This window comes from Apteryx rowi, unplaced genomic scaffold, assembly GCF_003343035.1.
Source record: "Apteryx rowi isolate R43461 unplaced genomic scaffold, aptRow1 scaffold_9, whole genome shotgun sequence".
Taxonomy (NCBI): Eukaryota; Metazoa; Chordata; class Aves; order Apterygiformes; family Apterygidae; genus Apteryx; species Apteryx rowi.
In genome coordinates, this window is record NW_020451204.1 from 6,956,225 (window position 1) to 6,968,501 (window position 12,277).

The 12,277-nt window shown below is 38.2% G+C and overlaps 1 protein-coding gene across 4 annotated transcripts in view; it reads right to left on the bottom strand.

Annotated features, from left to right (window-relative positions):
• Positions 1–242: 242 nt before the first annotated feature.
• Positions 243–12,277, bottom strand: part of FAM107B (family with sequence similarity 107 member B) — a 62,671-nt gene continuing 50,636 nt past the window's right edge. For all 4 annotated transcript variants that reach the window (XM_026091259.1, XM_026091258.1, XM_026091262.1 and 1 more), the window contains 3 exons: positions 10,455–10,638; positions 5,463–5,616; positions 243–3,439 (listed from right to left, as the gene is read on the bottom strand). In XM_026091259.1, the coding sequence (XP_025947044.1) occupies positions 3,323–3,439; positions 5,463–5,616; positions 10,455–10,582 (399 nt within the window). In that variant the 5' untranslated portion in view covers positions 10,583–10,638 and the 3' untranslated portion in view covers positions 243–3,322. The remainder of the gene's footprint in view (positions 3,440–5,462; positions 5,617–10,454; positions 10,639–12,277) is intronic.

The window sequence follows — 12,277 nt, forward strand, 5'->3', positions numbered from 1 at the left end:
ACAGTCCATTTAAAAATTTTCTGTGACAAAAATATTCAAGTGATAATAGAAAGTTTTTTCTGCCTCTCTAAAAATGATTTGCCAATAATTTTGCACATACAAACACAGGTGAAGTTTTAAGGAATAAAGAGTCATTGTGATCTTGATACTTCCCCCTGCACTGCAGAATTTTAAACAACCTGGATAACTCACTGCAGTCCCCAAGGTTTTGTTTTCAGCAGGACATGACAGACACCACTGCATATTCCAAGCATGTAGTAGATTTTATTAAGCATAACTTTGGTTCTAAGTACTCCAACCCTCATTTTTGTAATACCTTTAGTTAAAAACAATTATACAAGAGCAAATACAAAAAATATTAAATTATGAAAACAAATCCATTAAGGCTCCCTTTTTATATTTATATATATTTATATATGTACACTCAAACAAGTGCAGATATTAACAGAAGGTTAAAGTCACAAAGATTCTAAAAATTTACTACTATACTATCAAAAGCAAGAGAGTTTTAAAAAAGTACTGCCTTATTAAGAGGCAAAAGTGGTAAAAGTGAGCCATTTTTAAATCAGGAAGATTTCTCGTTGAAGTATTTGCAGGATTGCTTCAAAATTCATATAGCTAAAGAACAGACCAACAATTGCTTGCTTTCGCTGGCAAGCAGTTTCTTACTCGAGTAGCCGCACAGGACACTTGCGGTGTGACTAGCTGACCACCCATTTGAGGGTTGCACATTCTAGCCCAATCCTGATTTTAAAGACAAGCTTTTGCCTGTCAAATCAACACAAAGGTGATGTGGATTCCTAGACTAAAAGATCAGCAGAAAAGGTGCTCTAACAAACACGATGTCCTATTCGTATAGAGAATTGCAACTGAAAACAAGAATCTACTTCACACTGTATGTACAAGGGTGTTTTCTGGCTTCCTATGTTTCAAAAAGAGAAAGTCTACCCTGAATCACAAGCCAATATGAAGAGAAAGCAGAAAGCATTCATCATTAAAGGGCCCAATCCAACACTCACAGAAGTCGAAGAGCAGTCCCCCCCGGCATGGACTCCGGTGCCATCTGGATTACACCCAACTTGATTCATCTCACTGTGTATGCACAGGAGGATTGCCATGTTCACTGAGGGGAAACGGCTAAGAAATGGTCTTAACAAGCCAAAAGAGGATTTCTCCCCAGTTTCCAAAGATTTCCACACTGAACGGAAGGCAATTGCAGAGTGGAAACCAACAGATATTAAGAAGTTTGGTAGGCAGGGAATGGCTAAGATAAAACAATAGTGGTATGGAAATCTAGCATACAGTGCTGCCTCAACAATCAACAACATGAAACAAATTCAAATCAGTGCAAGTGTTTGAACAATGTGCTGCCAGAAATGAAGATCCTCTCCTTCCAGAGGAAGGAAGGGAGGGAGGGAAGAGATCTGCAGCAGTTAAGGTGTTCCTTTGTTGAGAAAACACATAGAAGAGTCTTATGTTTGGCCTTTGTCTTTCGTATGTCCACAATCTGAACAGTCTGGTAAACCGTCTTCACATTTAATCTTCTAGACGTGAGTCACACTGCAAATCTAAGTCAATGGCAATACACTTATCACAATTTAATTTACTCTTAATCTGATTGTGTCCTCACAAGAAAAGCTTGGATCTTGACAAATGGAAGGCTGTATCTAGGAGACATTACTAATTGGGAGCATTGTTCCAAGCGCTAAGCTGAAATTGTATTTAAAATGTCCAATATTTACCAGAAAGGCAAAAGAAACTAAAAAACAAACAAATCAACCCTCCCCCATCACCTTTACAACACAAACACACCACTGTTGACATTAATAAAAAGTGTTCTCAAGCAGTTACGTTCAATGCAATTACAAAGTAGAAATTATTTTGTTTAACATCCTAAGGCAAAGACTATGAGCAGATCCTCAGCTGGTATGGATGAACACAGCTTTGGTGAGAGCTAGGAATGTGCCACTCAAGGAAGATGAGGATTTCTCCCCAGCTTCTCAGGATAAGTTATCTGCACCCACTCGCACCAATTAAGAATCCAATTCTATAGTCCTACATGAATAATCTGTTCCCCCCTCCTCATCCCAGGCTTTCCCGGGTAACTAGTAGTCATAAGCATGAAGGATCAGATCTGCCATCCCTATGCAAGATGAGTAGTATTTTATTCAAAGGCAAGTCACAAAGGCAACTTGTAGAAAGGCAGAAGGTGACAGAATTGGACCCGAAGACTCAGTGATAACACACTTCCCTTCTTTCTTGAGGCATAAGGAAGGATGAGATAAAATGAATTTCATTTTATGCCTCACTTTAGGAAAAAAAAATCCCTTTCAGTAGATTCCAATGATCAGTTTGGCCTGGTTTAAATGCTGCTCTGTTGCAGGAACTGCAACAAGTTCCTGCAAGAGCTTAGTAGGACCCGATGACAGAATCAGATCTCTGTTCAAACCCGGTAAATAAATTTAAACACTACCAAGTTATGTGTTAACACTGTATTCAGATCAGCATGTCCTTGGAGGAGAAAGGCCACAACAGCAAAGTAAGTAGGATTTCAAAACAAAAACTAGAAGATGGATCATTTTGCATTGAGAAATGACAGAGCTAAATTCACAGGTAGCACTGCCCAGGCCTGTACACAATATTGTAAGGGAAAAGTTTAAAGACAGAGAGAAATCAGCTTGTGGATTTTCCACAGTGGGAGGATCATCAGATTTCTGCTCTTTCATAGCTCGAATTCTACACTGTCAACAGGGAGAACTGGGCTTTAATATTGCTTAGCTGTTTGAATTTTAAGCATTCTCATCTCCCCCACACCTATCTATCCCAGTGCGGATGGGCAGCGATGATCAACATACCTCACTTCCTCCCAGATTTGATCCAAATTTGAATTAAATGTGAATTATTGTGGGCTATACACAAGCTGCAGGGCACAGCAAAGGATTTTTGTTTTGTTTTAAAGCAAAATATAATCTGGGTATCTCCATTAAACTAGGATCACAAGAGATAAAGCAGTGCAACGCTGAAGAAGTTTCTCTAGTATCCCTGGTTAAAATCTCCGAGTAAGCACTTCAGACTGGTCCACGACACCGAACTGACAAAGGGACTCCTTATCCACTGGTCTCAGGACTGCGTTTGGCAAGTCAATCTGTTTATGTTACAGTCTTTTTAATCCATACGTCCCAGGAATTTAAAAAAATCTCTTCTTCAGCAAGTGTCACCTGGATTCTGTTATTCTCCCTCTTGAGGGGCAAATCTGAGACAACCTACAGAAGCCTCTCTGCAACCACCACTGGAACGCTGGAAGTCTAAGCAGGAGCTGGCTCTAGGAGTCTGGTGCATCTGTTGCTTCCTGGACCGTCCTCCTCAAGTTGCCTTTGACTTTGACAAATTCAGGTGCGTTTTCCTGCTCTTCTTGCATCTTCTGTTGCTCAAGTTCCAGCTTAAAATGGATTCACATAAAAAAAAAAAAAATTGTATATAAAATAGATCATCGAAATACAAGACAAAAAAGAGATTTCATTTTAGACAGAGACATTTGACCTCAATAACTGGCTGTGCAAAACATATTTTAAATTGCTTCCTTTCTTCCCATCACTGAAAAGATAAAGTTGTAATTCTTTGGGAGTATCTGTTCTCATAAACTATCAATCTTTTCAAATCCTTGGCTCTAGCTCATTCCACCAGGACTGCAAACACCTTTGCCAGATGGACAAAAACCCTGCTGGTTCAGTAAGAGAATAAGGTAAAGCATTTTTGAAGAAATTCGTAGACATCCTCATTAAAGAGATAACAACAATAACTCCCTTCTCTGGCTATCAGGGCAGGACAAGAAAAATCTGTCTCATGGGAGAACACATGAACAGTTATTACTGAGCACACTTACTGAATTTATTTCTGAGTGTCTAGGTATGGATTTAGGTATCTAACTTAAGCATCTTCTGGTATATCTGCTTTGTCTATCACAAAGATCAATACAAATAAGAAACCTCCTGGCCGCACTGGTTGTTCAGCTCCGAGTCCATTCGCTGACATTTTTGACCCAGTTGGAGCTCCTGCCCATGCAGACACTTAAAGTTAACTAAGCGAGACACTATGTTCTGCGGGGCAGGGCTATACGGTGCCAGCACAGAACATCGCTCACATTGCACAGAGTAAGGACGGCTTAGCAATCCTCGGTGAAGGCAAATAAGTCAGTAGAAAGGAAGAAACAACTCTTTAAAAAACTAAGAGTGAAAGTAATCCTGAAAGGAGCTTTTCCTATGAACACACCAAGGTCTCCCTGATTAATGGACAGAGTGTACTGCTCACCTAAAAAATTTCTCCTTTGGCTCATCGACAAGGCACATGCCTTGTTACAGTAAATCATGGCAACGTTCTTCCATGAGTCACGTTGTCAATTAATGTCACTCCTACGATGCTTTCAAAGTCACAACATTGCTTGCAACGGGCAAGCTTTTCCTCTTCTAAGAGGATTGTCTATTCTACATATGTCCTTGGATGGCTCGAGGTAAAGTGGGGCATCTTCCTACAGTTGAAATGATTTGAAGTCGGCCTCACCTTTTTAAAAGCAGAGGAGGATACTCTTGAAATTACAATAGCTTTCTCCCCCCAAAAAATATTTCTACACCTAATTAAAAAAAACTATAATTAAAAAACCCAAACCCTAAAAAATGATTGGTCTATAAATCATTTTTAATAGGATAATTATTTGGCTTAACTGATTTCTGTTAAGAGAAACAGTAGATACTGTTTTAAAGCATTCTTTTATTTAAATATAAATGCAATGCTTCTGCAGAGTGACTTCCTTGATGAGGCTTTTTCACTGTGGATATCTTTCCTCGTGTGTACACAAAGTGCCTTAAGAGGCTCAGAGACCTTTGGCTGGCCCTATACATAGCAATAAGTGTCACTGTAATGGACTGCAGCTCCACATCATCTCTGTGCTTATGGTCTCAGGATTTTTTTTTTTTCCATTTGAAAAAGTCTGCCAATAGACTCATACAGTTTATAAGGCTACAAAAAGTCTGTTTAAAGTCACCTAGTCTCTGACATAATCCAGGGCAAAGAATCAATTGACTTTTTATTCATTAAGCATATAGTTCTGATGCACAGCAGTGTAACATCCATTTTCAGTGGAACAACTCTTAATTTAAAGGCTACAAAGCATGAATAATTCACCACAGTTTCAATGGTCAGATATGGTCAGCACTCCACACATGTTCCTGTTGTCCAGAGCAGGATTCATCTGACCAAAGGCAGACATCTATATGCAGTTCCTACATTATCAGAAAGAAATGGGTAATCACTCAATGTGATTTGACTCATTCTAAAAGAGATGTCTGCATTCGATCAGACCAATTGTGCTATAGAACAAGTTGCTGCTTCTTTCCTGTCTACAAAGGGAGCCTGAGGTGACTAGCTCAGACGCAGACATATCAAGTTAGTGTTATTTCCCATCTCACCTGCTCCAGTTTCTGCTGCCGTTTCAGTAGCTCTATTTCCAGGTCTGACTTCTTCTTTTGTGCTTCCTCTTCTTTTTGTTGTTTAATAACTTGATCTCGTTTTCTCTTCTCCATCACCTTTTGCAGCTCTGGTTTGTTCTGAGGTGCAAGACCCCTTCAGGTTCAAATGGGAGGAGGGGGGAGGAAATGGAGAAGAAAGAAATCACTTTTAATAAGCAGAAATTCATACAGAGTTGTAGGCAGGTTTTCTCAAATCAACTTATGCCTCTTTAGGTACACTAGTTAAAAGGGAAAAAAATATGCAGATATTTTAGTGGTCTCTAACCAAAATCCTAGGTTGGAATTTAAGCCCCATTATTCTGAAGGATATTTTCTTTCAACATGCATGCTAGTACTTCTCCTGGATAATTCACTGTTTTGTTCTCATCTTTAGTCTTCCCTCTGTTCTCTCCATTCCAGAGGAACAGATTTAAAAACTACCTCAAATGAAGATGCTGGCAGAGCTAGAAACAAAAATTTGGGAAAAACTGCATCCTTTGCTGGCCAATAATTTGGAGAAATTACGTCCAGAAAAGTTCACATGGGCAGAACTTAAAAATGGTCTCCATTTGGATTTTATCACATTGCTCCTGGACATCAAGGATTCTGTCCTTCCTTCGAAATTTGAGAACTGTAGTTATGACTGGCCGTTAAGCTATTTCCACTGAGAATGGTGAGAACTGCCAGGCTAAACTCAAAATCACAAAAAAAGAGGCTGAGACAACAAAAATACAGAATACGGACCCCCCCCCCCCCGCAAGATTTTAGCCAGTACATCAATTGATTCTTTCAAGTCTGTTCAGTGCAAACCATTTTCTGAGCCAACTACTCTAAAATGAGAAAGTTTACTCTTTGGGAAGATAAATGACTATTTACACACACACACACACACACTTATTTTTTTGACTTCAGCTATTTCTTTCATCTCCGTTACGCTATGAACTTTTCAAAATTTGTTATACGATTCAGAGATACCCCCACTATTCAGATATTAGTGTCACTTAAGTCAGAGAAGAAAGATCTGAAATTCGCCTTTGTTACTGACCCTTTCCCTGTGAAGACGAGTACATGAAAACATTCAGCATTGTTTAACATCAGCCATTTTTAATTTCAACTTTAAGAAATTCAATAATATGAATTAACTTCCATGAAGCAGATTTTTACCCTTCCCTACTTAAGATTTCTGTGGTGGCCTAATTCTTCTATAATATGACTATCTGACAGCATGTCCAATAATATATTAAAAAGTCATTTTATCATGACATCTACAAATGATTCTATATATTATGCAATAGTCTATCCTTGTACATACACTGACAGCAAGATCAAATATTTAGCAACAACAAATGCTCTTCTGTATTTTTCATAATATATCTCATGGTCTGAATGCAACAAAAGTCACAAGATTTTGTTAATGTTTTATGTTTCATGCTACTTTAAGTACCATTTTAATGCATAAAAAATTAAGACAAGCAGAGAAAAGCTGGAGTGACCCTTTTTACCATTAATACTGGGTGAGTGAGAGCTGAGTCAATGGAAATTTCTATGCTAGTGAACACCGACCAAGATAGCAAGGAACCAGATGCAAGCTGCAAAGTAACATTGCTCATTCCTGGTTTCTCTGGTAAGGTTGCACATGTAACAAAGCAGAGGCACAAGAGTGGTTTAGATGTGCTGTAGCAAGACAGACAACTACCAGTTGCAGAAAATAAGAATAAATACAACCTCTCAGCATAATCACATGGGTTTGGTAGTCAGATCTGTGACAGAACAACTGTAACTTCAATCTCATTTTCACCAACCTATTTAAAAAGGAAAAGCAACAAACAGGCTTCTTTATCGCCTCTTGGTGGTTGTTCTAGTTAAATAAAAGATCCTAAAACTTAGGTATAAACTAAGCAAAGTGTGCATCAACACCAGTTAGCTGACAGCGTTAATGTCTGGAAGGAACAGGAACAATGGCCTGAAGAGCTAAGGTTGACTCCTAGTAAGTAAAAATACATTAATATAAGTGATCAATGCCTAGAGTTACCATTACCTTCATCTTTGTTCAAAATGACTACCATTTCTGAAAGCAAATAACTATTAATTTAAGACAAAATGGACACTGCTTACATTAGGCACAGAGACTGTGATCGGATCAGCACTAACAACTTTAAGATCCAGAAACACTGTTCAGATTTGACTGGTCAAACAGCTCTTGGTACCTACACCAAGTCTTCACGATGAAGTAAAGCATGTGTTAAGCAACACTTCCATAAGAGCACTAAAATTCTTTCATGCATATGGCAATTCGCAGCAACAAAGCAGAACACCAGCCTAATATCTATATGATAGAAAAGCCTCTTATTAGAAGTAGTACTTTGGCACGAAGCACAGAGTCCCAGCTCTTTCCAAAATACCAGTTTCTCTGCTGGTGAAAACTCCCAAAATATTTCATTTCTCCATCAATAAATAAGGATCTAAAATTAACAGCTGCAGCTAATCAGCATCACAATAAAAGAAAGAGTGGGTATTGAGGACACCACGACTCTTTTATGTAATAGGATATTCTTCTAAAAGAAAAGAACTTCATACTATTTTGAAGCAGTTAATGCTTTTATAAACTTTAAAAGAGAAAAAGAAAAAAAGAAAAAAAGAAAAAAAAAGAAGTAGTCTTAATTTAGTGCAGCCTCTGCAAGCTTTAGAATAAGTTCCTAAGTCGGAAAACTTCAACTATCTTTATTTCAATGACTATAAACTTTGTGGTGCTAGAAACTAACTTTGAAGTTTAATCCCATTAATGAAAAATAGGAGAAACACCTAAATGACAGTTTCTTCCAATTCAGTTGGTATTCTGTAAAACATTTCGACTTCATCACTAGATGAATGCTGTATTGTGTGTGCAATGCATTTAGAATTAAGTATCTAAACCTAGCATTTCTGAGGATTTTGCTATTACATGGTAGAAAAGACCCTCTTCTCTCCTCAAAATAATACAATGTCAAAGGCAAAAAGGAGAAACTTCCAGAATATGACTCTTAATGCAAAATATACAAATCCAGTTATGCTGGAGAAGCCAAATCAATAGCTGCATCATCTCCTCTATCAAGGTCCTTGGTCTCAAAAAGCCTGAATGGCTGTTGATGATAACTTTATTATTATCAAGTGCACTCTGAAATATTGTTTTTCTCCTTTTGTTTTGTGGATCCCCACACCCTTGCCTATGAAAAGTCCATTTTGGGTGGCTTCAACTCAAAGAGCTGTGCTCTTTGTTCTGTAGACAGTCTGGAGAAGAAGATACTCAAGATACATCTGTTACTGTAGTGGTAAGTGAAACGTCACAACAGTAGACATGACATAGATAAATCAAGGAGGACAAAGAGATGGGCACAAAGGAGGTCCAAGCCACTCCCTGAGATAGCGGTGTCCACATTGTAATCCCCTTGCAGCATTCAACAAAGTCAATGGAAGAGATGCAAAAACAGTGATTAAATGCTTGTACCAGATGTCAGGAGGCAAGGAAATTATGAGTTCCAAGGCCCGTGTTAGGATGAAAATTACAGATCTTGTAACAGATTAATAAATAAGAGTCTTGAATAGCAAGTTCCAATTAATCTTTCCCAGAATGGGCAGGAAGACATCAAATCTTAACTTACTCCCATTAGGATAGCCATGCACTCTTGATGCCAAGTTAACACAGGGTATCTCCACGAAATCACTAATTTAAATCGGAGTTTGTTTCTGTTTAATTGATAAGTCTCATGGGTTTGGTGGCTTTTTCTCCTTCATGCAGTTGCATGACTGTTTTCTTAATATGTTTTCTAAATGAGTCCTCCTTTGTTGAAGAGATTTAATAACACAACTTCAGCTACCTCTGGGCCAAGTCCCTGTCTCTCTGAAGCTGATGGAATCAAGCTCCAAATCTTTACATTTTCAAAAGCAGTAAACAAAGCAACAGCCGCACATCCCATCCCAGAATGAAGGAAGCAGCATTTGCATAACATACAAAGAAACATTTGTGCAGCAGCAGAGCCGGCATCAGACTACCAAACTGCATTTTAAGAAAGATCAAGTAAATAAAGAAGAATTTCATCTGAAATGAAATATATGATTTCTTTGATTTAAAAGTGGTCCCCTAAACTCAGTCTGCTGTGAATGGTAAAAACTTACAAATTTTATCCGTAAAACCTGTTTTATCTGTTACCAGATTCTGTTGGTAACAAGAAAATTTTGTCAAGTAGTTGATAAAGTTAAGAGCCCAAGACAAATTATACTGCCTTGTGATTCATACAGAAACATGATAGGAGAAAACTGAACCATTTTCTCCTAAAACCTACCCTTAATGCCTATTCACAAGAACAAAGTGAAAAGCCTTTTACAGCATGCTTTTGCAGAGCTTCACTGCAAGATCAGCAACTGATTTTGTGTTCAACTTCCTCAATATATTCTTTGACTAGTAGCAGAACAGATGTGGAAGGCCTAAAGTTAGGTCAATACCCACAGATGAAACAGTGGGGCAGACTTCAGCTTTCTTACAACTATTATTACAGTATTTTGCAGATTATATTGATTTATTTATGTTTAGTCAGCCTTCTGCAAAGTATCCCACCTGCCGGTTGGTGTAGGGTCAACCACAGACTACACAGCACATAAACACAACAGCAGACAACAGCAGACAACATGGGCAAAGCTTTTAAAATGATGATCCAATATTAAAATGATAGCAAGGGTTGTCTGAAAACAAACATTTAAGTTCTGCAAAGAAGATAAAATTATCAAGGAAAAGAGGGTTAGACCAACTTAACTGAAACTCAAACATAAAAAAATAACAAGCTTAAGAATCACAAAGTTGTCCTGTCCGCAAGATCTGAATCAACAAAAAGTGTCTGCTGGGTTTTAGGTAAAATATCATTTTGCTGAACTTAGCACTCAAGGAGAGAGTTAAAAAAAGAGCTATGTTAAGACTTTTACCTTTTCTGGTTCATAAGCAGCTCTCTATGGAGATCTTGATGATTCCGGGATGACTTCACAGGATTAATTAATTTCTGAGGTCTAATTAACTCAGGATTGTTATCATCTATGTAGTCTGGTTCAGCCATAATCTTTCTTGGAATGGGATATGGATCTTTGGGTCCGGTGTCCTCACTCAAGTTATCTGTAAAACAGGGAAGAAAAATAACAGTATGGTAAGTACATACTGAAAGACCTTTTAAAGATGTATTTAGATAGATAAAGGCAGTAGAAATATATCACATTGATAAAATTTATGCTTTTCTAAATGAATCTTGTCTCCAGTAAGTACAAGCCCTCAGAGCAAACATCAGTAGCATCTTTTGAAATGGATGACAATTTTACAACATTATCATCTCCAGAAGTCTTCGTCCTGTTGACTTGGATACGGATTCTCCCCATTTTAAGAACAACTAAACACATACTTTAGGTTAAGCAAAGCCCCATTGATTTTAGTAAGTCTACTCGGATGAAGCATTTTTACATCAGAGATACTCAGATCCAAAAGACATTTTAAATAATTACTATATTGAATACTGATAATGTGTATCAAAACCATACAGATTCTCATTTTCTCCCATCAGTCTCATGCTAACTACAGGGAAAATACCTCATGTGGATAAGTCCTGAAGTGTATTATAACACCACCAAGCAAGAGCTTTCAAGGGAAAATTGCCATATCTTCAAATGTGGGGGTGGCAAGTGGAATTTCTGAGTGGAGAGGTGGGGGAAAAAGGCTGAGTGAGGTTGTTTCCTAAAGGCCATCCTTTGCCTAGTGAAAAAATCCACAGAACCCCACTGATGTGCAAAGCCAACAGAACCATCCAGGATTTATATCATTTGAAGTTCTGGTATTTTCCTATCCTACTGTAGAAAGCATATCTATATAACAAGTTTCAATACTTTTAATGAACAGCTGACAAGTAAACTATAGTTTTTCAAATAATTTATACATGACCATTAATACCTCCTTCCATTAAAGAGCTTTAGTCACAAAGAATTCAGCACCTGAAACAAAACACCTTCAGAGCAATTCTGTCTCCATTCACTGTCACAGAAACCTGCACGCAGAAACTGGCACGCTGCAATTATCGGTTTGATGACACAAACATTGGTCCTTCAACAGACAAAACCCTCCCAGCATGTGGGTTTTACAGAGATGAATCAATGTGACATGAAAGACAAATAAAAATGCAGACCTCCACTAGCCTGACAGAGCAGCTGAATACTGCATACCTTATGGCATGGAGCTATGAAAAGAAACGGAGAATTGCTGGGATTTGCCACATATTTTCCATTAAAAGTTGGACATGCACTTTAATTTGGATCCCAGTGTTACCACCCTTTCCTGCTTTGTTACTCAATGGGCTGTAAAACCTGTCTAAGTTTCGGTCTCCGTTTATTCACTAACCTATTTTGTTTTGTTTATGTTAGGAAGCTCGTATTGCTGTTCAGAAGGCCCAGTTTGAAGTCTGTTTGACCCAGCGGAAAGATGTCCGCTGTAATGCCTTCGCACGTTAATACAGGATAACTCCACTTGGGCTGCATGTGTAGTTACAGAAGTAGCAGTGAAACAATAGGGCTAAATTTTCCATGGATGCAGGGAAATCACTCTGGATTTGAGTATGTCTAATGGATCAGACCTAGCCCTTCCAGCTTCTTCATCTGAGTAGATAACATGAATTGTATTTTATTGGTGCTCCGCGCCTCACACATCAAGATTTTATGGAGCAAATCCTATGAGGAACAGCTTACTAGTGTGAGCCACTCCCAGGGTGGCCTTC